The sequence below is a fragment of the Barbus barbus genome (assembly GCF_936440315.1).
Source record: "Barbus barbus genome assembly, chromosome: 11".
Classification (NCBI taxonomy): Eukaryota; Metazoa; Chordata; class Actinopteri; order Cypriniformes; family Cyprinidae; genus Barbus; species Barbus barbus.
The window spans coordinates 22,367,600-22,392,398 of record NC_136739.1 but is presented as its reverse complement, the minus strand read 5'-3'; the positions used below and the strand labels follow the sequence as shown (position 1 = coordinate 22,392,398).

Below are 24,799 nucleotides of genomic sequence, written 5' to 3'. Positions count from 1 at the left end.
TTATGACTGCCCAGACGCTTCACATCTTCATCAAACTGCTGACTGAGAACCAGCAGCTGATTCAGCCTCCCAATATGAGGAAAATAAGATGGAATGATAAAACATTTCCTAATCAAACTGATTAATCTGCTATGCTGTTTCGGTGCAAATACTTTTGATTCTAGCACTTTTTTAATCGTTTGTTTGTTCCTTTCAATATGTTGTATATATTATACATGTAGAATAAATGTATTAAGGAGGCGAGCTCGCTAAATATTTTTTACACTTTTTTTTACTTTTAACTAGCAAATTCCTTTTCTGAAGCTTTCTATGTTGTCTTTTATTATTACTATCATTATTTCCAATTTGGTTGTGTATTTTATGTTTACTAATTTATTTTTATTATCATAGTGAATTTTTAATCATATTAATTTTGATATTTGTTGTGTTGGGTCTGTTGTGTTGGGCCTGATCTAAAGGTGATGATACACGAGGCAACATTTTGAGCAATGTTGCCGGGCAACTTTGGGCAATGTTGCCGTCAACCGGCAACCAGGTGAGACACAGGGCAACTAATTAGGGCAACGGACAGTTGGCAACAACCAATCAGAGAGGAGCAAATCTGTTGCCAAGGAGACGGACACAGCAAAAGATGGACGCGGAAACTTTTGCAGCTGTTACTGTTGTCTTTGGCTTCAACAATTTTACTTAAGTAAAAAACTTCTTATGCTTCCTCCACACTGTAACAACCTCAACCAATTTGTTTAATGTACAGAACACAAGAAGATGATAATAAATGAAACACTACAAATCAAATACATTTTTTGTTTATTATTTTTCACTTCAGCCACCTTTGCAAATGTAAAACATAAAATACAAAATAAAATAAGTTAAAATACTATATTATTATATATTACTGTTATATTAAATAAATTAAAATTACAGATTAATATACACACTAATATACATACTAGTCCTCATCTTGGACAGCATGAGCCAGCTCAATTATCTGCCTTTTGAGCTTCTTCACCTTGTTGTCAGGCAGAGTTTCTAGACAGCTCTCAAGATAATTTAAAAACCCTGTGTGTGGTGAGGAGGCCTTTTTTTTTAGGAAACCCACAGCATACTGCATGGCCTCTGCAGCTTGATCAATTTTTTGCTTTCTGGGCTCAGACACAGCTTTGTGGCACTGGGGTTGAGGTGGAGTAGTAGGAGTATGTGTTGAAGGAAAGAAGGAAGGAGAAGGAGAAGTAGAAGGAAAAGGAGAAGATGTGATGTTCTGTGGAGGCTGGGATGTTGAGGGAGCATCCGAAACAGTCAAGTTGTCAGAGCTTTCTTCAGGGGTGCAGGGGTCACGTAGAAAGGACAGGATGTTGTAATACTTCCACTTGGGGTGGTAAACATCTTCAGCTCCGGACCCAGATTTGCTGCTCTTCAGCACCATGCTGTGCTCCCTCAAAAACATAGTACGGAGGTTTTTAAACTTCCTCTTGATGTCTTCCTCTAAGAATAACAGTAACATATAAATACTCTATAGGTGATATGACAAAGTAGGGCTGTGGCACTGACAAGCTATGCAATATTGCATTCATTATTATAGCCAGGCTTATTTCATATGCATAAAGAAATTTTCACAATTGGATGTACCGGTAACTTGCTGAACATCTGACAGTTGCTGACAGAGAGTCTGGAAGGCTTTCGTTTTAAGGTCCCGGTGTTTATATAGTTTTGATTTTGGGTTCCACAGGTAGTCATTCTCTGTATGTGTACACGGACAGACAAAACAAGACAATGTTAGATAAACACTGTTAATGAAATAAGTCAGCTAGCTAGCTAACTATGTAGTAAAATCACGAATTACAAGATGAGCACATTAAAGGAGCAATAAGTGATCTCCTAGAATTGTTGCTGAACACTGTCGATATTTGAAATGAACCCAAACAAACACGCCCCCCTTTGCTCCACCTTCAAAATTCTTGTAACGTTACATGCTACTGCCTGGTCTCAAACCCCGATCGCATCGGGCTAAAAAGTACGCCGGTGTACCTAGATCAGGGAAGATAGGTTTACCTGCACAGCTCTCACCAGCTCTGGCCTCCATTTCACACGCAATGCAAGAGTGGATGTCGCGAAAAATAAAGCTAATATAATAAATGAATGAAAAGGAAGCACAAACAACACAGAAGACCTAACTTAACGTTACACGAGAATATACAAGCAAGAGTTTGTTGTTGATCGCCAGCAGCACCAGCACCAGCTCCAGACAAACAACTCAAAACTAACATTACAACAACAGTATTTATTTTTTTCAGTGAAACCGCAAATCAAGTTAATACTCATGTATGGAGATTAAACATTTCCGTTTTCAGACATTACCGCTTAACTTTAGGTCTCTCTATTATCGCGTGTCCCAGAGCTCTTGCCTGATCATAACCCTTCATTTTACAGTAATATTTATCTGAACTTTTCTCTTTTGTATACTCTTATCTCTTTTTCTACATACTTTCTGCAAATCGCTCTCTCCTATCGTTTGCTATGGTGCTCCGTCCGACCAGTTTTTAAAAATCGCTTACTGCATCTTTAAGTTGGATAACTGTGAAGGTGATGATACACGAGGCAACATTTTGAGCAATGTTGCCCGGCAATGTTGCCGAGCGATGTTGCTCAGCCACTTTTCCATTGAGAATGGGCAACAAAATTGTATCTGGATCCGTCAGATCTGTAGTCGGCAATTTTTGAGATCCTCCAATCAGAATGCAAGCAGCGAATCACGTGACCAACTTGGAGCTGTCAGAAAAATTCAAACAAGATGGCGGTTTCTCAGCTGCAGTGGAGCGAAGAAAAGGAGCGTTTTTACGCTGGTAAGTTGTCATGTTTCAACCCAAAACAGATCATTTACCTTATTTAATGCTTAAAACACTTACAGTTATCCAACTTAAAGATGCAGTAAGCGATTTTTAAAAACTGGTCGGACGGAGCACCATAGCAAACGATAGGAGAGAGCGATTTGCAGAAAGTATGTAGAAAAAGAGATAAGAGTATACAAAAGAGAAAAGTTCAGATAAATATTACTGTAAAATGAAGGGTTATGATCAGGCAAGAGCTCTGGGACACGCGATAATAGAGAGACCTAAAGTTAAGCGGTAATGTCTGAAAACGGAAATGTTTAATCTCCATACATGAGTATTAACTTGATTTGCGGTTTCACTGAAAAAAATAAATACTGTTGTTGTAATGTTAGTTTTGAGTTGTTTGTCTGGAGCTGGTGCTGGTGCTGCTGGCGATCAACAACAAACTCTTGCTTGTATATTCTCGTGTAACGTTAAGTTAGGTCTTCTGTGTTGTTTGTGCTTCCTTTTCATTCATTTATTATATTAGCTTTATTTTTCGCGACATCCACTCTTGCATTGCGTGTGAAATGGAGGCCAGAGCTGGTGAGAGCTGTGCAGGTAAACCTATCTTCCCTGATCTAGGTACACCGGCGTACTTTTTAGCCCGATGCGATCGGGGTTTGAGACCAGGCAGTAGCATGTAACGTTACAAGAATTTTGAAGGTGGAGCAAAGGGGGGCGTGTTTGTTTGGGTTCATTTCAAATATCGACAGTGTTCAGCAACAATTCTAGGAGATCACTTATTGCTCCTTTAATGTGCTCATCTTGTAATTCGTGATTTTACTACATAGTTAGCTAGCTAGCTGACTTATTTCATTAACAGTGTTTATCTAACATTGTCTTGTTTTGTCTGTCCGTGTACACATACAGAGAATGACTACCTGTGGAACCCAAAATCAAAACTATATAAACACCGGGACCTTAAAACGAAAGCCTTCCAGACTCTCTGTCAGCAACTGTCAGATGTTCAGCAAGTTACCGGTACATCCAATTGTGAAAATTTCTTTATGCATATGAAATAAGCCTGGCTATAATAATGAATGCAATATTGCATAGCTTGTCAGTGCCACAGCCCTACTTTGTCATATCACCTATAGAGTATTTATATGTTACTGTTATTCTTAGAGGAAGACATCAAGAGGAAGTTTAAAAACCTCCGTACTATGTTTTTGAGGGAGCACAGCATGGTGCTGAAGAGCAGCAAATCTGGGTCCGGAGCTGAAGATGTTTACCACCCCAAGTGGAAGTATTACAACATCCTGTCCTTTCTACGTGACCCCTGCACCCCTGAAGAAAGCTCTGACAACTTGACTGTTTCGGATGCTCCCTCAACATCCCAGCCTCCACAGAACATCACATCTTCTCCTTTTCCTTCTACTTCTCCTTCTCCTTCCTTCTTTCCTTCAACACATACTCCTACTACTCCACCTCAACCCCAGTGCCACAAAGCTGTGTCTGAGCCCAGAAAGCAAAAAATTGATCAAGCTGCAGAGGCCATGCAGTATGCTGTGGGTTTCCTAAAAAAAAAGGCCTCCTCACCACACACAGGGTTTTTAAATTATCTTGAGAGCTGTCTAGAAACTCTGCCTGACAACAAGGTGAAGAAGCTCAAAAGGCAGATAATTGAGCTGGCTCATGCTGTCCAAGATGAGGACTAGTATGTATATTAGTGTGTATATTAATCTGTAATTTTAATTTATTTAATATAACAGTAATATATAATAATATAGTATTTTAACTTATTTTATTTTGTATTTTATGTTTTACATTTGCAAAGGTGGCTGAAGTGAATAATAAACAAAAAATGTATTTGATTTGTAGTGTTTCATTTATTATCATCTTCTTGTGTTCTGTACATTAAACAAATTGGTTGAGGTTGTTACAGTGTGGAGGAAGCATAAGAAGTTTTTTACTTAAGTAAAATTGTTGAAGCCAAGACAACAGTAACAGCTGCAAAAGTTTCCGCGTCCATCTTTTGCTGTGTCCGTCTCCTTGGCAACAGATTTGCTCCTCTCTGATTGGTTGTTGCCAACTGTCCGTTGCCCTAATTAGTTGCCCTGTGTCTCACCTGGTTGCCGGTTGACGGCAACATTGCCCAAAGTTGCCCGGCAACATTGCTCAAAATGTTGCCTCGTGTATCATCACCTTAAGTGTTTTAAGCATTAAATAAGGTAAATGATCTGTTTTGGGTTGAAACATGACAACTTACCAGCGTAAAAACGCTCCTTTTCTTCGCTCCACTGCAGCTGAGAAACCGCCATCTTGTTTGAATTTTTCTGACAGCTCCAAGTTGGTCACGTGATTCGCTGCTTGCATTCTGATTGGAGGATCTCAAAAATTGCCGACTACAGATCTGACGGATCCAGATACAATTTTGTTGCCCATTCTCAATGGAAAAGTGGCTGAGCAACATCGCTCGGCAACATTGCCGGGCAACATTGCTCAAAATGTTGCCTCGTGTATCATCACCTTCAGACAACGACGAGACGGCCTACATACAGGAGATTAAGAACCTGGAGAGTTGGTGCCAGGTGAATAGTCTACACCTGAACATCAGCAAAACTAAGGAGCTGATAGTGGACTTCAGTACGAAGCAGGAGCGGTCATACCAGCCGATCATGATCAGCGGGACTCCAGTGGAGAGAGTGGACAGCTTCAGATACCTGGGTGTTCACATCACGCAGGACTTGACTTGGTCCTGTCATACCAGCACCCTGGTGAAGAAGGCCAGGCAGCGTCTGTACCATCTGAGACGCTTAAGGGACTTTAGACTTCCCTCTCGGGTGCTTAAGACTTTTTACACCTGCACCATCGAGAGCGTCCTGACGGGCAGCATCACTTCCTGGTTCGGGAACTGCACTATGCAGGACAGACGAGCCCTCCAGAGGGTGGTGCGTTCAGCGGAACGTACCATCCACACCGAGCTCCCTGACCTGCAGGAGATCTACAGCAAGCGGTGCCTGACCAGGGCCAGGAAGATAGTGAAGGACCTCAGCCATCCCAACAATGGACTCTTTTCTCTGCTGCGTTCAGGGAGGCGCTTCCGCTCCATGAAGGCGAATACAGAGAGAATGAGGAGGAGCTTCTTCCCGCAGGCCATTCGGAGTCTTAACCTCTCTCCACTCTAATCACATCACCCCACACTTCCACTTTGCACATTTTCATTACATCTGCACTAATTTGTAGAAGGTCACGTAAGGATAAATGAGTGGGACTTACATACCATTTGTCTTTAGTATTCCTTTACTCACTTATACACTTTACTGCACTGCACAGCACAGCACACAGACACTTTATCACTGACATACACTTTACTTTTACAGAATCTATATAGAATCATATTCTATTTTATTCTTCATATCTATTTTTATTCTCATATCTATTTGTTATTTTATTTTATTGCTAGTTTATTTCTATATATATGTTTACTGTACTTTTTCTATTTGTATTTTTGTAAACTTGAGGTTTTTTTCTTAATTTTGTTGGACAGTCGTACAATACATTTCACTACATGTCGTACTATGTATGTATATGTATGTGACAAATAAAATTTGAATTTGAATTTGAAATTTGAATTTGAATTTTTAAATGTTTTAATGTGAAGTACATGGTGCTTTTTGTAATGCTTTTTCACTGTAAAGCACTTTGAGCTATATTTCTTGTTTGAAACGTGCTATATAAATAAAGTTTATTATTATTATTCATTATTACCCAAATCGAGTCAACCATTGGCCAGTAAATGTAACTGTATCCCATTATCATTCTCCCATTCTGTGGTCTCACCATCTGAAGGTGGTCTTTCCAACATGTCAATAGGGCTACCATGTATCATATAAACTTCCACTCGAGGGAATAGAGTAGATAATCCTACAACATCCAAATACTCCTAAAGAAATGGAAACACATCATGCAAAAATTCTAACTGGTTTAAGAGAAATGGTTAATTGGTGATTAGTTACCTCAAGCTGAAGCCCCGGTTCTTTGAGATGTTCAAGGCACTGGCTCATCTGATATATTATCTCTGCCCCTACACACAAAATCAGAGGTTGTTCATACATTGGATAACAATTACCGATTTTGATTTCCAGGAAAAATTATTTTAGTCCTAAACTTACCTTGTTTTTGAAAACCCTCAGACTCTTCAGGACTTTTGTCCTGCTTGAGCTGCTCCTGAAACTGCTGATTCAGATTAGATACTTGAATGAGACAAACACACGAGTAGGCTATGTTCAGTGTTCAAAGATCTGAGCATCAGTCTCACCTGATGGACCTGAGCTCTGATCAGTAGGTCCAGCTGGATGCAGAGACTCAGCATCTCCAGTGCCATCTGCTCACTGCTCAGGTGGATGGGCATCAAGGGCTTCCTCACGCACACCTCAACTGCAAATATAAAATAATCAAGAAATAAAACATGAATGTGTTATTCAGTCAGAATGTCATAAAAACGCAACTATTATCAAAGAGATTAAGTTACCTTTAAAATGTGGACTGTAAGGTCTGCAAAGACTCACAGCTACCATTATCACCGTAATAATCCCAGCGGTGACAGATTCATATGATTAATACTGCATTTATTGGTTTATTCATCCATTAATGGCGTTTGTTACTCTCATTGCAAAGGGCCTTTTCAGTAGCCCTCCTCTCCATGGTGTTCATTCACACAGTGGCACAAGATGTAAATAAAAGGCGTGGTCAAATCTGCTAAAAGACGAGAGACCACGAAACGTACCAAAGTTGTGTGAATCCGCATCGAACTACCTGCCATAGAAATTGAATGAAGTGGGTAGAATGGACATTTTTCATATCACAAGTGTCTGAATGGGCTGAGCTTGTGGCCCAGGCGTTGTATTTAATTGGTCAGGTACGATGAGGCGAAATAGATTTTTTTATTTTAACTTTAACATTGTGTATTTTCAATTCACTTGCTTTTAACGTTTAATATTTATATTATTTAGTTGGGTATACAAATTTCTACAAACCGATAGTAAAGCAACACATACATAGAACTGTCACGAGGTGCTGGTTACTTTTCTCTGCGCTGTTAAGGATGGGCCAATCACAGTCGTTTAAATGAGGATTTCTGTAGTGAAATACAGGTGTAATTATTTAGAAATCGATTTAATCGCATATGTAAGGCAAAGTTTGCATGCGCCTCATAATTGTCGTTTTGAAAGATGATGCATTCGTTACAAAAGATTTAGTTATAAGCTTGTAAAATTCTCCACTCTGGACCTTTGTGTGCTTGACCTACATTGTCTTAAATTTTAAATACGTTTTTAATTGTAATTACTAAATAGTACCCATACAAATTTATAATATACAATAACGAGTCTTTAAATGCATAGAGAAGGATAACTGTTCTCATTTTGTTCTCTAAATATATTTAATATCGCTTAATCAAACAAACGAGTTATTAATGAAAGGATGGAGCTATTTTCAATGTTTATTAAATAGTAATAAACACAGACCAGAAAAATCTTAGACCTTTTCCGTGATTCCAATGAATGACAATAAAACACTGCTTATTTAGGTTTGTCACACATATTTAAAGTGACAGGTATACTAAGAAGTCAAAGTAATGCAATCAAAAGAAAAAAAACAAAACATTTAAATAGTGTGCTGATAAAGAAAACATCAATACTTACACAGTACTGATATCTTGTATTACAAAAAAGACAAGAATTTTTCTGCAGTTTCAAATAAAAAAAATACAGCTGTAGTTAAACATTTTTTCTAATCACAATCATTTACTTAAGAAGTGCATCTGAAAAAAATAAATCCATAAGCAGAACTTTGCCGAGCTATTTTAAAAAAAGAAGTCCTGCTTTTGTCAATTATTAATTTACATGGTTCATAATACAATAAAAAAGTTCCATCATATTTCTGCTCCCTTTTATGACAATATGATACACCAGCAGAAGAGTCCATCGGCTGTAGCAGAAAACCTGAATTTCCCTTAACTGATCGTCTGGAAAAGTTTCCTAAGAGACAAGTTATGGCCGTCCAACAGGGTTCAATGTGAGATTAGCCATGAGCTCATGAACTGCAGCAAATATTGTGCACTCTCCTGTAAAAAAGAAGAAAAAAAAGGCTAGCATTAATATTGAAATGCAAATATAGAAACACACAATGTTAAATATCTGACTAATATTATATACTGATTTCCATATCAATTTAAAAATTCACATTAAACAAAACAGATGTGTGAACCTTGTCGTGGTGGATGGTGCTCATTGAACCTCCTGAGGATGGAGCTGACCATCAGGGCCGCGGCTCCCGAGGAGCTGTGCTGGCGGGGGATATCAGCCTGCTGGGTCAGTCCAGTAGCCATGTCATACACTATAGGCACTATGATGTTGATGGGCTCCTGGGGTACCGGTAGCCTCTGGGTCAGCTGGAGCTGTAGAACAGCATCACTTTAAGTTAATACATGTTAGGAATCCATAGTAAACAAACCACAGATCAAACAAGTTGCTGGGCGTACAATGGCCAGAATATTAGAGTAATAATCAGAATTCAGGACATGGTCATGTATGGTGAGATCATTTTTTATCCATTGGGAACTGGTTGTATGGTGAAAGGGGACATTGCAAACCAGAAAGGAGTGGCTGAAGCACTTACAAAGAAGAGCATCTTGGTCTTAAGCACCACAGCAATGGTTCCTGGTGGGGCAATGGGAGGAGCGCTGGGTGGGATGGTCAGACAGAACTGCACATTCCAATTCAGCTGGGCCGCTTGGTCTGGGAACTGGAGGAAAAACGATGGGCCAGAGTTTCCAAGTGTAAAATATTGTTCAATAGTTCAGGAAGTCTCATATGTAATATTGTGAAACATTATTGCCATTTAAATACCTGTTTTCTGTCATATTTATGTACTTTATTGCTGTGATGGCAAAGATAGATTTTTGCTTAAAACTTTAATTTTTTTTCAGCCTTTATTCCAGTCTTTAGAGTTGCATGATGCTTTAGAAATAATTATACTATTCTGATTTGGTGATTAAGTGATACTTTTTTTTAATCATTATTATAATTAAAGGTCAAAAGAACAGCATTTATTTAAAATCTTTACTGTCCCTTTTGACCATATTAACATATCCTTACTAAATAAAAGTATTAATTAAAAACCTAACTGGCCCCAAATGTTTGAAACTTAGGCCCCGTTTACACTGTCAGTTAAATGTGACCTAATTCCGATTTTTTTGCTCATATGTGACACAGATCGGATCTGTTCTATGACGGTGTGAACAGGAAAAAAAATGCATGCATTCGGATATAACGAGATCGGTTTCAGGCCTCATTCATATGTGGAAATAAATCGGATATGTGCCAATGCGACTGTCATGTAAACAGGCAGATCGGATTTTCTGAGGCATCGCGTTCTGTACGTCATTAAAACTGTGACAATTTAGTACTTCGCCGCAGTTGAATGAAGTTATATGGGACCCATGCTGGTAAAATTTATGTAAATGTGCATGGGCTATTTTGAGCTACAGGCAAAAAAAAAACAAGTGAAAAATTTAGATTTTAGGTTCACAAAAATTTGTTCATTAAGGCCCATTTAGCGATCCCAATGCTCCAACATCTAAAAGTATTTTTAATTGTATATTTTCTGAGGATTACCTTTTCTCCGCTCGCTTCTTGCGCTGACTGCCATCTGACGGCGCGCAATCCCGATAAATACACAGAATTACAGTTTTTCAGTATTCACGCAAACATAAACTTCTGTTTTAAGTGAACGCTTGGGGAACTGATGGGGAAAAACATCTTGATATGTAACTTTATATGATTTGTGCATTAGTCTCAACGTTATCTATCAATAGCCTAAAAGAAAAAAGGGAATCACTCGTAGCACTTCATTTAACTGCTTTTGTAGTTTTAATAATCAATTAATTTGTAATGAACACACTGAAGTGATTTTTACATTTGATCATTTGTTTTTCGTAGGCTACATGAATGCTTTTGTTTAGATTTAAAATAATAAAGGTAATGCATTACTTGTTTCGTTCTAGGCTATTTGTTCCTATAATGTTTTTTTTTTTTTGCGTCTGTTCTAATTTATAAAACGAAAGATAAAATAAAAAACAGCTATATTGTGATTATTAATATAGCAGCCTAATTATTAATAAGAAAAGAACTGGAGGAAAACTTTAATCTTTCTCATAATTAACCTTGCTGACTCTATATCGACTTTAAACGGGTGTAGCAGTAATTATTTGTCCGATTCCAAAATACATCATTTTGAAGGTCTTTTAATTGAGAATATGAAAATAAAAATAACTAATTTTTCAAATTTGCTCAACTCGTTGTGTCAGCACATGTCACATTATCGGGAGGAAGCACGTGTGGAGGCGCTAAATGACAACAATGCATGCGGGATGTTTCAGATGGTATGGCAAGGAATTGAGCATCAAGACCTGCAGTGTAAACGAGGTCATAGTGTATGCTTGCACAAGGTCAAAAAAAGAAAGATTAAATAAGCATGAATGTGCTCACCAACTCCAGTTTCATGATGCGAACACAGTCTCTGAGTATGTTGGTTGGAGCTCCCAACAGCTTTGTAAAGGCATTTAGTGTGTTGTATTTAAAGGGTGGTCCTGCAACCTATGGTTTAAGTAAAAGAAAATTACTTGCACTTGCATAACTGCACAATACCTGACTTGATGGCATTGCCAAGAAGGCCACTGAACTGAGTGATTTGCTTTAAAGAAAAAAAAACCCAATGCACAGCTAATTGCACCAAGCAGAATAGAAAAAATAAGCGTTTTCAAACTAGTTTTAAACAGGTAGTCTCTAATCATGACATTAAGCCAGTGTTGTTAAATCAAGACGAACAGGGCAATTTTAAAATACACATTACAATTCTCTTCAAAAGTTAATTTCATACCCTGGTCTCAAAGAACTTCTCCAGGACCTGCAGCTCCTCCTGCGACCAGGGTCCAGTGTTTTCCGGTGTGACTTTCAGCTGCAGAGTCTGGTAGGTTTTGGGGTTGAGAGCCACTCTACATTTAAGTACTTCTGTCTTAAACATGATAACGCCTGGCTCGTTGGAATTCACAATAGTGAGCTGTGAAGAGTAGGTAATCGAGAGTGATGCAAATACAGTGTGTAAGCAGAATTATATTAATCTGACAGGTTGAATGATGTGGTTGTAACATGTTGGTTTCTGACTCACATTGGGTTCTAACTGTATGATTCTCTGTAGGTGCCGCCTCATGATGACAGAGCCCAGGAAGCGCTCCAGAGGTGAGCACAGGTAGCTGCCCGCCAGCCCTGGCACTGGGCATGGCATGGGTGATGGCAGAAGCAGAACATGTAGTTTGCTGTGGGTGAGGATGGTGGGAATAGAAGCGGCCCAGGACCGCTGTGGCAGTTTACGGGGTGGGGGCATTGCCTGTGAACCTACACACACACAAACACACACACACAGTGACTGACTGAACAAATTCAATTACTGCTTAACGCAGTCGTGAAATGTAAATAATATTAAATTCTCTCATTTACACTACTTTTTCTTAAAGAAATTTGTAGTTTTACTAAGCAAGGATAAATTAAATTGATCAATAGTGACACTAAAGACACAATCTTACAAAAGATTGCAGTTTCAAATAAATGCATTTTTTTTACTAACTTTCAATAAATCTCGAATCCTAAACATGTACCATGGTTTACACAAATATATTAAGCAGCTCAACTGCTTTCAATATGATAAGAAAAATGTTTCTTGAAAACCAAATCAGTATATTAGAAAGATTTCTAAAGGATGTGACACTAATGGAGTAATGGCTGCTGAAAATTCTGCCTTGCCATCACAGGTATAAAATTACATTTTAAATATAAAAATAAGCTATTTTGAATAGCAATATTGTCCAATATTACTGTTCTACCTTGGTGAGCATAACAGACTTTTAGAAACATAAAAAAATCTTTAAAAATCTAATTTTTGACCAATAGTGTACATCAAACCTAGGACAAACTACGTAATTATCGGGTTAATCACACAAGAAAGTGTCAAGAAAATCTCCAGGCACTATTTAACCCCAAAATCAAAAGAAATCAATAAATACTGAGCAATTTATTTTTGTTTACTTTTACAACCATCAAGATATTTTGCATTGCAATAAAGACAATTAAGCAGAAAAATTCTAACTGCAAGTTAATGATAATAATAAAAAATAATTCTCATTACTGTAAAGTGGGAAAATATGTAGAAGTAAATTACTGATTTTAACATGTTCTGATAACACGGATCTGTCTTTAGACTCTCTGGACTTACTGGTACCAGCTCGAGGGGAGTGGGATGGATCTGGAATAGGTGAGTGCAAAGAAGGGTTGCCTGGTGACATGCCAGGGATTCGGGCCCCTGGGGAGGGTCCAGAGACCTGCGGAGAACCTGGCCATGGTCCGACCCTTGGGCTGACGGACACCATCGTGTATGGTGAACTCGGGTCAAGGGTTCCTGCAATACAAATTAAAGACATTTGGACGGTAACTCACCATCTCGATAAGTCAGTTTCCATCGATGTACACAGTTTTTAGTCCATGACAGTAACAGTACTCAACATAACCTACCAAAAACACACATATCCCTACTGCAAAGTCAGAGCTGTTTCAACAACAACCAACAATGATTTCGTATGATTAAAACAAGGCAAAGAGATTTAAACCAATGACTCTGATTCACTTTCACATTATTTCAACTGCACACCAATTAAGATATTTTGAAGCATGAAAATGTACTAAATCATGACATACTGTGACTAATGTGAGACTGACAATAAAGTACAAAAATACACTATAATTCAAAAGTTTGGGGTCAGTAAGATTATTTTTTAAAGAAATTAATAGTTGTAAAGACAATTATGTTACAAAAACACTTCAAATTAATGTTCTCTCTACATCACGAAATCCTGAAAAACAAAAATCATGGCATCATAGTTTTAACTTTTCTTTCTTGAGCACAAAATTAGCAGGATTTCTGAATGATTATGAGACACTGAAGTCTGGAGTAATGGCTGCTGAAAATTCAGCAGCCACAGGAATAAATTACATCTTAACAATATTAAAATACCAAACAGATATTTTAATTGAAATAATATTTTACAATATTACTGTTTTATTGTATTTTTGACCAAATAAATGCAGCCTCGGTGAGCATATGAGACCTCTTACAGACCCCAAAATTGTCAAATAAAATTTTACAATCACAAAAAAAATAAAATAATTTAATTAAATATCAGACTAAATCCCAGTACCAAGTTCTTCTTTATATTTTTTTTTCTTGCATTTAATCATGCATATGATTCTGACATGGATGTTTTGTTTTCCCAGTCCCACCAGTCAAAGAAACAGAAAGAATCAAGAAATAATACAAGAAGTATCAAGCAAGAGATAATTTAAGCTGAGTACATCCACCATGCACAAAGTCAATCGTCAGCAACAAAATCAGATTTCTTTCACCTGCCCATCAAATATTGAAAGCCCTGGAGCGTAAAAAGGAAACCCAATCAACAAAGCCCTGGATCCAGGCCTCCCGTGCACTTACCATGTGGGCTAGCAAAGTTGGAGGTCTGCCCGATAAAAATGCCCAGAGAGGAGGGAGAAGGGGTGGGCCCAAAGGGAGAAGGGGCCCGCAGAGCTCCGCTAGGGGAATTGGCTGCGTGGATGTTCCCTGCACACAATTAACCAATCAGTGGCCTCATCAACACCTGACAAGAGCATGTCGCTCCTGTTCCTGCACGCTCACTTTCACACAAGCTGCAGCCAAAGCGGGACAGGAGCTGCAGACCCCGAATAGAGATGGGTGGAAAACTGTGGACATGCTTCTTCATGAGGTGCACGGTGATGGTGTCATCAAACACAGACTGACCAATAAAAGCATGCATACCAACAGACAGGAAGAGCTGGTGGGACGCTTTTGCAATGAGTGAGACACCAATGAGAAAACACTTCCTCTCCTTTTGTTTCCGAGACTCCATGGTGGCATGACCAGGATGGTACAGGCAGCAAAATGACAGCATTTGACATGATAGAGACACAGATTTATATACCTGGAGACTGTGTTGTCATCATGGATGGTGAGGGAGGCACGTGGTACGGGTTGGGGGGCGATGTGAGGGGTGGATAAACCCCCCTGCCTGGAGGCTGCGTCTGGGTGTGGGGCATGAAGGTGTCATCAGTCGGGGAGGGAGGGTTGTCGTCCTCGTTGACCGAGCGTCTGCGGGCGTCTTGGTTACTATCCACAAACATGTTCAAGAACGTCTGTGGAAAATCATTGAAAAGTGACAATTACGCCCATGCACAACAAGAGTTAAAGGGACAGTCCAAACTAAAATAAACTTGTGTCATCATTCACTCACGCTCAAGCTGTTCCAAATCTTATTTTCTTCTGTGTAACATAAAAGGAGATATTTTGAAGTATGTTCGTAACCCGACATTTTAGATCCCAACATTCTTCATATTAACTTTTATGTTCCACAGAAGAAAGAAAACCATACAAGTTTGGAACGACAAGAGAGTGAGTAAATGACGATAGAATTTTAATTTTTGGATGACTATCCCTTTAATATGTTTTATATTTTTGCTCCACACACCTTTAGTCCTGGGGCAGGGTAGAAACCTTCAACTATCTTGGTGTTGTCAAAAAGACTATAGGCCCCATCACGGATGGCCACCACACCTCTGCTACGGCAGTAGATGTCAATGCAGTACATGTTGCGGAAGGCCAGACGGATGTGAGTGGGTGACTGAGGCAGGATGGAGAAGCACTGGTACGCCGTATTGGTCCTTTGGGTGAGGCCCAGCATAGGCACTGTGGGTAGCTTGTTGATTGCATTTAGAGGAGCTTGAGTGTCTGAGAGGACCTGAGAACAGATAAGTATGTGAATATACTTCCAGCATCTACTAATGAATAGTGATATATTGCCAATATCCACTACAAACAACAATTTGATGTTTTAAAAAACATATTGACAATATGTTAAATGTAAATAAAAATACAACATGGTGAATATGAACACAAATATGAATTTTACTGTGATGATTTCTAGTGTCAAGGCTCCAGATACCTGTAAAAGTTGTACAACATTGGTTGTCTTGTTGAACATCTCTTGAAGTTGGTGGAGAATTATGTTGTGACAGTTGCTACAGCCTGAATTGGGCCCCACAGTCCCCAGGGCCAGATGGTAACGCTGGGATAAGGAGTTCCACTGTATCGTCACCTGAAAGAAACAGGATTCAACTTGTGGTAAATTAAACCAGTGTGATTTAAACGAAATCACTAAAAAGGCGGCATTAAGAAACTTTAACATCCACATTTTAACAAGATGAGAAGGTTTTTACCGAGCTGCCTTTGGTGCTGCCATAACATAGAACCAGCTTCCGATAATTGTATAGCCGTATCTCTAAGAAAAGGCTCAAATAGGAGGGCATATCTGGAAATTGCAGATAATTAATTAAATTACAAGCAATTCAAGTTCTTCAAACCATTCATAAGTCAAGTATTTTAAGTCAAGTATTATGCTTATGAAAGAAGTCTCTTAAGCTTACAAGTCTGCATTTATTTGATAAACACACAGTAAAACAACAATATTGTGAAATATTATTGCAATTAAAATAATAAAAATTATATTTTAATATATTGTAAAAGAATCTATTCCTGTGAAGGAATTTAAAATTGATGTAATAATTTAATACTTTCAATGTACTATAGCGTCAAATTAATACAAATAATAGCTGGTTATCAATTAAAAGTGATGTGATTTACCTAGTTAAAACATAAGTACCTACCAGGTAAAGCACGTGAGAACTCCAGCACACATTCATAAAGCTGACTAATGCTGTTCCAGTCATTTAAGAACATCTCTACCACCTTCCTGCCACCCACCGGCTCCGAAAGAGGATTCTCATAAGTCAGGTAGACATGCCGCGTAGAAGCTGAATTGAAACAGACAGAAAATTATGTAAAAGACACATACATTATTGTTTTGAAACCTGTTAGAGGACAATTAACTGTCTTTACCTTGTTCTTTGTTGGCTGTGCTGTTGAGTGGGCAACTGGAGAAAACCAATTCTGCCACCCAGGTGCGATTATTCCGGCCCTGTAGTCTGAACGTACAATCCAGCAGGGAGCGCTCTAGAGCTTTTCTCGTTTCCTCACTCACTCCTTTACAAGGTGGAACTCTGAGAAAAGAAAAACATTTAGTAAACTATCGCCAAAATGTTAAGTCGGTAATATGTTTTTAATGTTTTTGAATGAGGTCTCTTATCCTCCCCAAGGTTGCATTAATTTTATAAAAAAAAAATTTAAAAAAAATATATAAAAAAAAAGCAATATTGTAAAATATTTTGTATATTAGTATATCTGTTTTAATATTTTAAAATGCAATTTATTCCTGTGATGCAAAGCAGAATTTTCAGCAGTCATTACTTCAGTCTTCAGTGTCACATGATCCTTCAGAAATCCTTCTAATAATCATATTCTAAGGCCCCGTTTACACATGTGCGTTTTCGTTTTAAAACGCATAACTTTTGCTACGGATACGCCTATCGTTTACACTACTCTGGCGTTTTCAAGGTCGAAAACGGAGACTTTTGAAAACGTTGCAGACCCGTTTTAGTTTGAAAACTCCGGGGTTGCGTTCCAGTGTAAACGGACCAAAACGGAGACTTTTGAAAACGATGGCGTGGTTGCCCACATTCGCTCTGAGTATCCTTGACGACCGTGTAAACAATAACATCATGTGCATTATCGTACCCATAGATATGTATGGGTAGATTCCCCATTCGACCGCTCCAAGCACGCAGACGCGTCCGCCATCTAAATAATAGGGAATCTACCTATACATATTGGTTGTACCTGCATGAATGGTCATGTGACATGCGTTTTCGATTGTGTAGAGTAAATGGAGAAACGCAGCGGAAACGTTGATCGTTTTCATTCTAAAACGAAAATGCACTAGTGTAAACAGGGCCTAATATTTGATGCTCAATAAATATTTCTTATTATTATCAACATTTAAAACAGACGTGCTGCTTAATATTTTTTGTGGAACCCATAATACATTATTTAAAATTCTTTAATGAATAGAAAGTTTCAAAGAACAAGCATTTATTTGAAATAGAAATCTTTTGTAACATCATAAAACATCTTTCTATAATCAATTAAAGGGATAGTTTACCCAAAAATGAAAATTTTTGACATTTTGGAGAGTATCACATATCACATAGTGACGTTGTTTATGCTTTGATCTGAACGTAAACAACGTATCTGCGTATATACGTTGCATACGTTGCATACGTATGTGATACTCTCCAAAATGGCGCTATAGGGTGACGCGGAGGAGACGAATAGTTGAATAGTCTTTTTTTTTTTTTTGCGCACAAAAAGTATTCTCATAGCGTCATAAAATTACGGTTGAACCAATGATGCCACATAGACTATTTTAACGATGTCCTTGCTACGTTTCTGAGCCTTGATCGTGTAAGGATCCTTGCTGTCTATGGGAGGGTCAGAGAAGAGTTCATCAAAAGTATCTTAATTTGTGTTCCAAAGACGAACGAAGGTCTTACAGGTTTGGACCGACATGAGGGTGAGTAATTAATGACAGAATTTTCATTTTTGGGTGAACTAACCCTTTAAATGTGTCCTTGCTGAATAAAAGTATTAAGTTGATATGCATCGATCATATGTGCCAGTCTGGTTTATTAACTTCAGAGACACTTGAACTGACAACCAAAGATAAATCTTACTTCAGAATACGTATGGCATGGCTACAGCCGTCTCCTTCGACCTGAACCCCTTGATGAGGAATCTCCATAATGGACAACTGCGAGAATAAAAGACCATTCAGTAAACACAAAATGTGACATTTACAACTGATAGCTTCAGATAATAAAGCACTGTTTTCACCATCTAATGGATATGCAGTACCTCACAGCGTAATCCGATGAGGGGCATGTTGGTGTCACACATGGCTACCAGGTGGGCCAGCTCCTTATTGAAGGCACACATCTCTCCTGACCTCTTGGGTTTCTTCGGTTCAATGGCACTTTGCTCTCCTAACAACTATGGAGTGACCAAAACAATACTTTTTGAGTTATGAAAATTGAGTTATGACATTTCAATAATAAATCTGAATTTCAAAAAAAAAAAACTAATTAAAAATTAATCGTATGTATGGATGAATCGTTCACAATAAAATCAATAACAGGCATTTAGAAACCCTTTTTAAATACAACAAAGCGGTAACAAATGTTAACCGTTCAGTTCAGTATATTCCGTTGAGTTTCCCACCTTCCTCTTGGACCCAGGACGAGCCATTCGTCCAGATGAAATGTCCTGCACAAGCTCCTCCAGGTTAGCCTTAAACTGCTGCAGCAGCTGAGCCAAAGGCAGCCCATCCTCACTCTCAGTCTGACTCACAGACAGGAAGTAGTATTTATACTGGAGCTCTGTCGGATTGTTGGACACATCAAACATCTCGACCACCTGAGAAAAGACAAGTTAATTAAATGTTTAATGTGTACACAAAAGCTTTTATATGTGAGATAAATACAGTAAATATTAAAGTATTTACAATATAGTATTGTGGGAGGCGAGTGAGTTTGATGAAGAGGCGATGTTTTGCCAGGTTGCCCACAGGATGCGTGGTTGAGTTAGATAGGTGGAGTGTGTCTGTGCACAGTGTGGGAAGATGTTTCACAGACTGTCGACATCTCTGCTCACCCAACCAGAATCTGTTTAAAACAATGTATTATCATCACTGTCACAACATGAAACGCACCAAGAACGGGTCGCTTGCCTGCTTACTTTAGCTGCTGTAACCATGTGATGATACGCTTCATGTCATCGTTAATATTCTTCTCAATGTCGTCTAACATTGACTGATCTAGAAAGAGACAAGCAAGGATAGTTAAGTAGTTGATTTGTTCAAATTATCTGATGTGCATCCGATGGATATGTGACTTACCGACTCCAAAGAGCATTGGCTGAAACATTCCTGAATGCAAATCGACAAATATGTGGAGGCACTCCGATCGGCCGCAGGGCTCCAGAATTGGTATGACTAGTGTGGGCAGTGCAGTCTCTATGAAAGCTGGAAAAATAAACACACAAAATCAATCTCTTAAAGCATATAAAATAAATCAGTGATTTTGACTCTTGATGTTTTCTAAAAAAATTATCATTTTAAATGTACGCAATATTATTTTATTTACAGTATCAATAATAGCAGCATGAAAATTTATCATTTTGAGATTTGCTTCCCCACACAATATAACGCATCCTCTCATAATTTATTGCTTAATTTATGTAAATCAATTTAGTAACCAAGAACAGCAGGCAAATGATTATATTCCCTCTTTCAAAAAAAAAACACAGCAAGCAGCACAAGAATGGTGAAGATCATTGTGGTGTAAAATACTCACAGTTATCACTTGGGTTGCAACTTTTTAGGATGGCTTTGAGTTCTTGCAGTTTCTGATGCGAGCGGGCATGTACACTATCAATTAAAAGCTTTTCAACTGAGAGATGATCAATCTGAAAGAACAGCCCACAAACAGACATAAGCTCAGTTATTATGCACTACCATTCAAAATTTGTGGTTGGCAAGATTTTTTTAAATGTTTTTGAAAGAAGCTTTACTTATATGAGAAGCCATTACTCCAATGCTGATTTTATGCTCAAGAATTTTTTTTTATTAATGTTGATACAGTCGTACTATTTAATATTTTGGTAGAAACTGTGATACATTTTTAATAAATATGAATAAAAAGTTCAAAAGAACAGCATTTATTTAAAAAGAAATCTTCTATAACATTATAAATGTCTTTACTGTAACTTTTGATCAAATAAATGCATCCTTGTTGAATAAAAGTATTAATTTCCCAAAGACCCCAAGCTTTTGAATGGAATGTACATTATAATCAAAGAAAAGCCCATACAATGATCATCGTTATGGAACTATCAATGTTATTAATAAAAAGGAGACTATATTAACCAATGATACTCACCTTCATGGCTCTTTCCATTAATCTGGAATCACAGGCAGGGAGTGGAGGCTCATGGGAGATCTGCAATGGCTTGGATCCATCAGTCTCGTCAATTCTGATGGTGACCTTGTGCACAGATGCACTGCCAGTCTTTCTACCCAGGACCAGTTGACTGCAAGGCAAGAATCATGAAATGCAAAACCAAAAGAGAAAAATTCTATTAACTCTGTAGCAAATTGGCCAATTTTGAAACCTACTTCCAGACAGACAACGTGAGGCACTTGGCAGGGACGTAGCGCTCCACCTGCACTAGATCACCCCACCGCTCTCTGATCAACATCAGAGTCTGAGAGTGCAACACCTCCAGCTGTAGTGATAGGCAAAACGAGTCTGATACCAATCATTCAGGAAACTGTTTCGATTTGTTCACTTTGTGTAACTACATTTTTTTTTTTTTAACAAAACTTCCATTTCATAGTTTTGCTAATTTGACTATTATTCTAAAAGTATTCTGGAAAATAATGATAAAAAAAAAAGAAAAAAAAAAAGAGTTGCGTCTAAATTGACTAGTAGCGTATTGCAAAATATCGGAGTTGGTTAAAAAAGCTATGGGCTGTAACCAATCAAATGTTCTACTAAAACACAGAAACCAAATTTAGTCTTGATCTAAAAGGATACGGAGGCAGTTGTACATGTCCTGAAGAGGCTTGTCATCTCCAAACAGTCGGGACTGCACCAACTCATGGATATAATTCACCTGCATGCTGTGGACCAATGCCCGGCCATCTAAATAAATTATATATCAATATTTATTATTGGTACTTTAAAACATCTATTTATCATCAACTATTAATACATTTTTACACATATAAATTAAAAATATACACTCCCATTCAAAAGACTTTTACATCGTTACAAAAGATTTGTTTCAAATAAATGCAGTTCTTTCTTTCTATTCATCAAAGTATCCAGAAAAAAATGTATTACCATTTCCACGACAATATTAAGCAGCACAACTTTTGATCATTTCTAAGCACCAAAACAGCATATTAGAACAATTTCTGAAGGATCATGTGAACCTGATGACTGGAATATTTTGCTGCTTAAAAAAAAATTATAAATTACATTTTAAAATATTTAAAAATACAAATCAGATATTTCAACTTGTAATAATATTTCATAATATTACAGTTTTTACTGTATTTTTATCAAATAAACAGTCTTGGTGAGTCTTTTAAAACCATTTTTGAAAATCTTTCCACCCCCAAACCTTTGAACCACAGAATAAATAAAATATGTAAAAAAATATTTTAGATACATTTAAATCAAATGTATGGAAAACAAGGGTACATGCACAGGGGTTCCATCATATCTAATTTCATATGTCTTATTATTACCTCCAGTTTCCTTGTCTTCAACTAGAATCTCTAGTTTGAGTAGTCTCCAAGGGATATCAGGATCATCCCCCATCACTGTCAATGTGGCTTCAAATTCCCCCTCAACTCGAAACTTTACTCGCCCATTGGCTTCACACAAGTAAGATCATTCATAATCGTAACAAAAACAAAAAAACATACAAAACAAAAATATAGAATAAAATGTCTGGAAACATACTTATTACAGGGCAAAATACATCTTTGCCAGTAGATGAGTGGAGCTTGGAACTTACCCACAGTTAAGTTGGCCAGCTGCGGGGGCAAGTCAGTGGTGACTAGTCTGTGTCGCAGAATTTGATTGAGCTGATTTAGCGTTGTCTGCTTTTCTGCTTTGGTTATAGGGTCAGGAGGAATAATTTTGTCCTGTAAAAATAAAATGTCCACCATTGCTGTCTATTTCACATTTATAATATCCACTTTAAGCTCTTGATCACTTTGTTTGACTACTCACTCGGATACAGGTGGGCAGACGCGGATAAGACCCTGTGGTCAATACATCAATGGCGAAAGGGATGGCAAAACTAGGCAAACGTGCATGTACCAAGGCGTCCCTGGCCAGTGATGCCAGTCGATCAGCCGTGTCAACAAATAAATACGCTTGTTGATCCAGAAATGATGAGATCATCTGCAATCAGAGCTAAGAATGAGTACTACATCAACAAGAATGAAAATAACACAGATTGGAGGTGAGAAATAAATCACATACCGCACATTTCTCCACTTTCCCAGCATTACTTGCCCATTTCACAAGAGCAAGCAGACGCACGAAGAGCTGCCGTGTCCGACTGGCAAACTGAACAATTTCAATTTTCCTGTAATAGATGGATTACATCAGTTACGTTCATATGCACGCATAATGTAACTCAGGGGTTTTCTATCTTTTAGAAGGCAAGGACCCTCAAATCCTGTGAGGGACCCGACCCCCTTCCTAAAGGCATATATTTTATATAAAATGTGTGTTATATTCTACTTTATGTATAAAACCCTAATTTGTATTGTAAAAACTTAATGTTATAAATGTGTCTAAAATGTTATTTGGTAAATAAATAACATTATTGCAATTATTTTTTGCCACTCATTATAGTAGTGTTCTTTATTATTACTTATTTATATATTTGTTCATGCATTCATTCATATATTTATCTAAGTAAATAAATTAGTAATCATTTGTTTTTGACTAAACTTTTCCATGAACCCCAAGCACTGCCTTGCCCCATTTGAAAACCCCTGGTGTAACCAATATTATATTCATGTTTTCGACATGGCAGTTTCTTACCTTTCCATGTCTGTTTTTCGAGGAAGTCTGTGAAAATCATAAAGATAAGGTTAAATAATATCAAATGACAGCGCAAAATACATCTGGAAAAATTGGATACAGATCCATAAACGCAACAGAACAAGAAGATTTGTGCACATCTCCATTATGTTCTTATAGCAATAACAGTATACTTGATATTAATAGATTGCTTCATAGATAAGACTTAACACCTGTCACCCACTCTACCCAACATAAATTCACCTAGGCTGCTAGAAGCAGACCGTTCAAATAAACTAGCTTCATGTTAAAATATTACTTTGCCCTGACAAATTTTACATGGTTAACCAAATAAACAGCCAGGTAAGAAGTCATACAAGGGTCAGCAAGAGTTCCCCACATAATACACCCCCATATAATCTACTCTACCAACTTAAAATCAAGATTTATAAAGGTGATCTGCAAAGTAAAACATTTGTCGAGGAAACACATGGGCCAGTGCTAAACTAAATCTAACCTGATTTAAACAAGCCTGATAAATGAGCAGAACAGGTCTGATCTCTCATGAACTCACAGCTCAGCCAGAAGAGTGATCTCATGGTAGGTTCGCTGCAGAAGGAACTCGATCAGGAGGCTCAGCCGGACTCCCTGAGTGGCCGGGGCTCCCGGAGGAGGCTGCGGGGCTGAGCTCGGACCCCCGGCGGGGACCAGCTGCCCGTCCGAACCGATTTGAACTGGAGCCATTTTAAAATACAACGGCCACGGATCCGACCCTTTCCACTCGCGTTTACCGCAAACTAGCTCGAGAGAATATTATTACACGTTCGTCCTAATGTTTATAGGCGGCGGTAACAATTTCAACCCATGGAAAAGAAGAAATGAGTTTGTAACATGTAAGCTGTGGAGAGATGGAGCCCCGCCATCACCCACAAAACTCTTCTTTCCCTAAATGGCGCTGGATAAATTATTTAAAATAAAAGTCCGAAAACCAAAAACGCGAATTTAAAAAGTTTAGATTTGATTTATTTATGTTTTATTTATTTCACATTACATTAAAAATGGAAGACTAACTTTTTACACTTTTGTGTGTATGTGAAGCCAAATAAAATTTTAAACAACAATAGCTAACGAAATAGGAAAGCATAGGGGTCTTTTATTTTGCCAAGGTAAACGGCCGGAGAAGAGTATCCGGTTTGGAATTTATATGTATTTTTTAATTTAATACATCGAACATGACAAAGTAAAATTAGT

General features: G+C 37.9%; 1 protein-coding gene across 2 annotated transcripts; it reads right to left on the bottom strand.

Annotated features, from left to right (window-relative positions):
• Window positions 1-8,285: 8,285 nt before the first annotated feature.
• On the bottom strand, window positions 8,286-24,523 carry LOC306876759 (mediator of RNA polymerase II transcription subunit 14-like). Of its 2 annotated transcripts, XM_079428158.1 has the most exons (30): window positions 24,123-24,495; window positions 23,570-23,596; window positions 23,000-23,105; window positions 22,745-22,918; window positions 22,527-22,656; window positions 22,255-22,383; window positions 21,536-21,643; window positions 21,115-21,247; window positions 20,879-21,029; window positions 20,294-20,405; window positions 19,837-19,962; window positions 19,677-19,755; window positions 19,444-19,603; window positions 19,161-19,355; window positions 18,798-18,932; window positions 18,617-18,693; window positions 16,887-17,047; window positions 16,655-16,801; window positions 16,208-16,299; window positions 15,934-16,086; window positions 15,460-15,729; window positions 14,917-15,127; window positions 14,412-14,537; window positions 13,143-13,325; window positions 12,042-12,268; window positions 11,754-11,933; window positions 11,363-11,470; window positions 9,492-9,617; window positions 9,081-9,270; window positions 8,286-8,937 (listed from the first exon to the last, which is right to left on the bottom strand). In XM_079428158.1, exons 1-30 carry the CDS (start codon window positions 24,290-24,292, stop codon window positions 8,864-8,866), a joined length of 4,260 nt encoding a protein of 1,419 aa, XP_079284284.1. In that variant the 5' UTR covers window positions 24,293-24,495; the 3' UTR covers window positions 8,286-8,863. The 2 variants fall into 2 exon arrangements, with proteins under 2 accessions (XP_079284284.1, XP_079284285.1); XM_079428159.1 differs by lacking the exon at window positions 14,412-14,537 and having other exon boundaries at window positions 24,123-24,523.
• Between the last annotated feature and the right edge of the window lie 276 nt (window positions 24,524-24,799).

Bases quoted from the DNA above. Each gene is read 5' to 3' on its own strand.
- LOC306876759 (XM_079428158.1), bottom strand. From the start codon at position 24,292: ATGGCTCCAGTTCAAATCGGTTCGGACGGGCAGCTGGTCCCCGCCGGG. The intron at 16,087-16,207 runs GTAAAAACCTTC...TGTTTCTTTCAG, and splicing joins GCAGCACCAAAGGCAGCTCG to GTGACGATACAGTGGAACTC. The intron at 14,538-14,916 runs GTATATAAATCT...AATTGTGTGCAG, and splicing joins GATGACAACACAGTCTCCAG to GGAACATCCACGCAGCCAAT.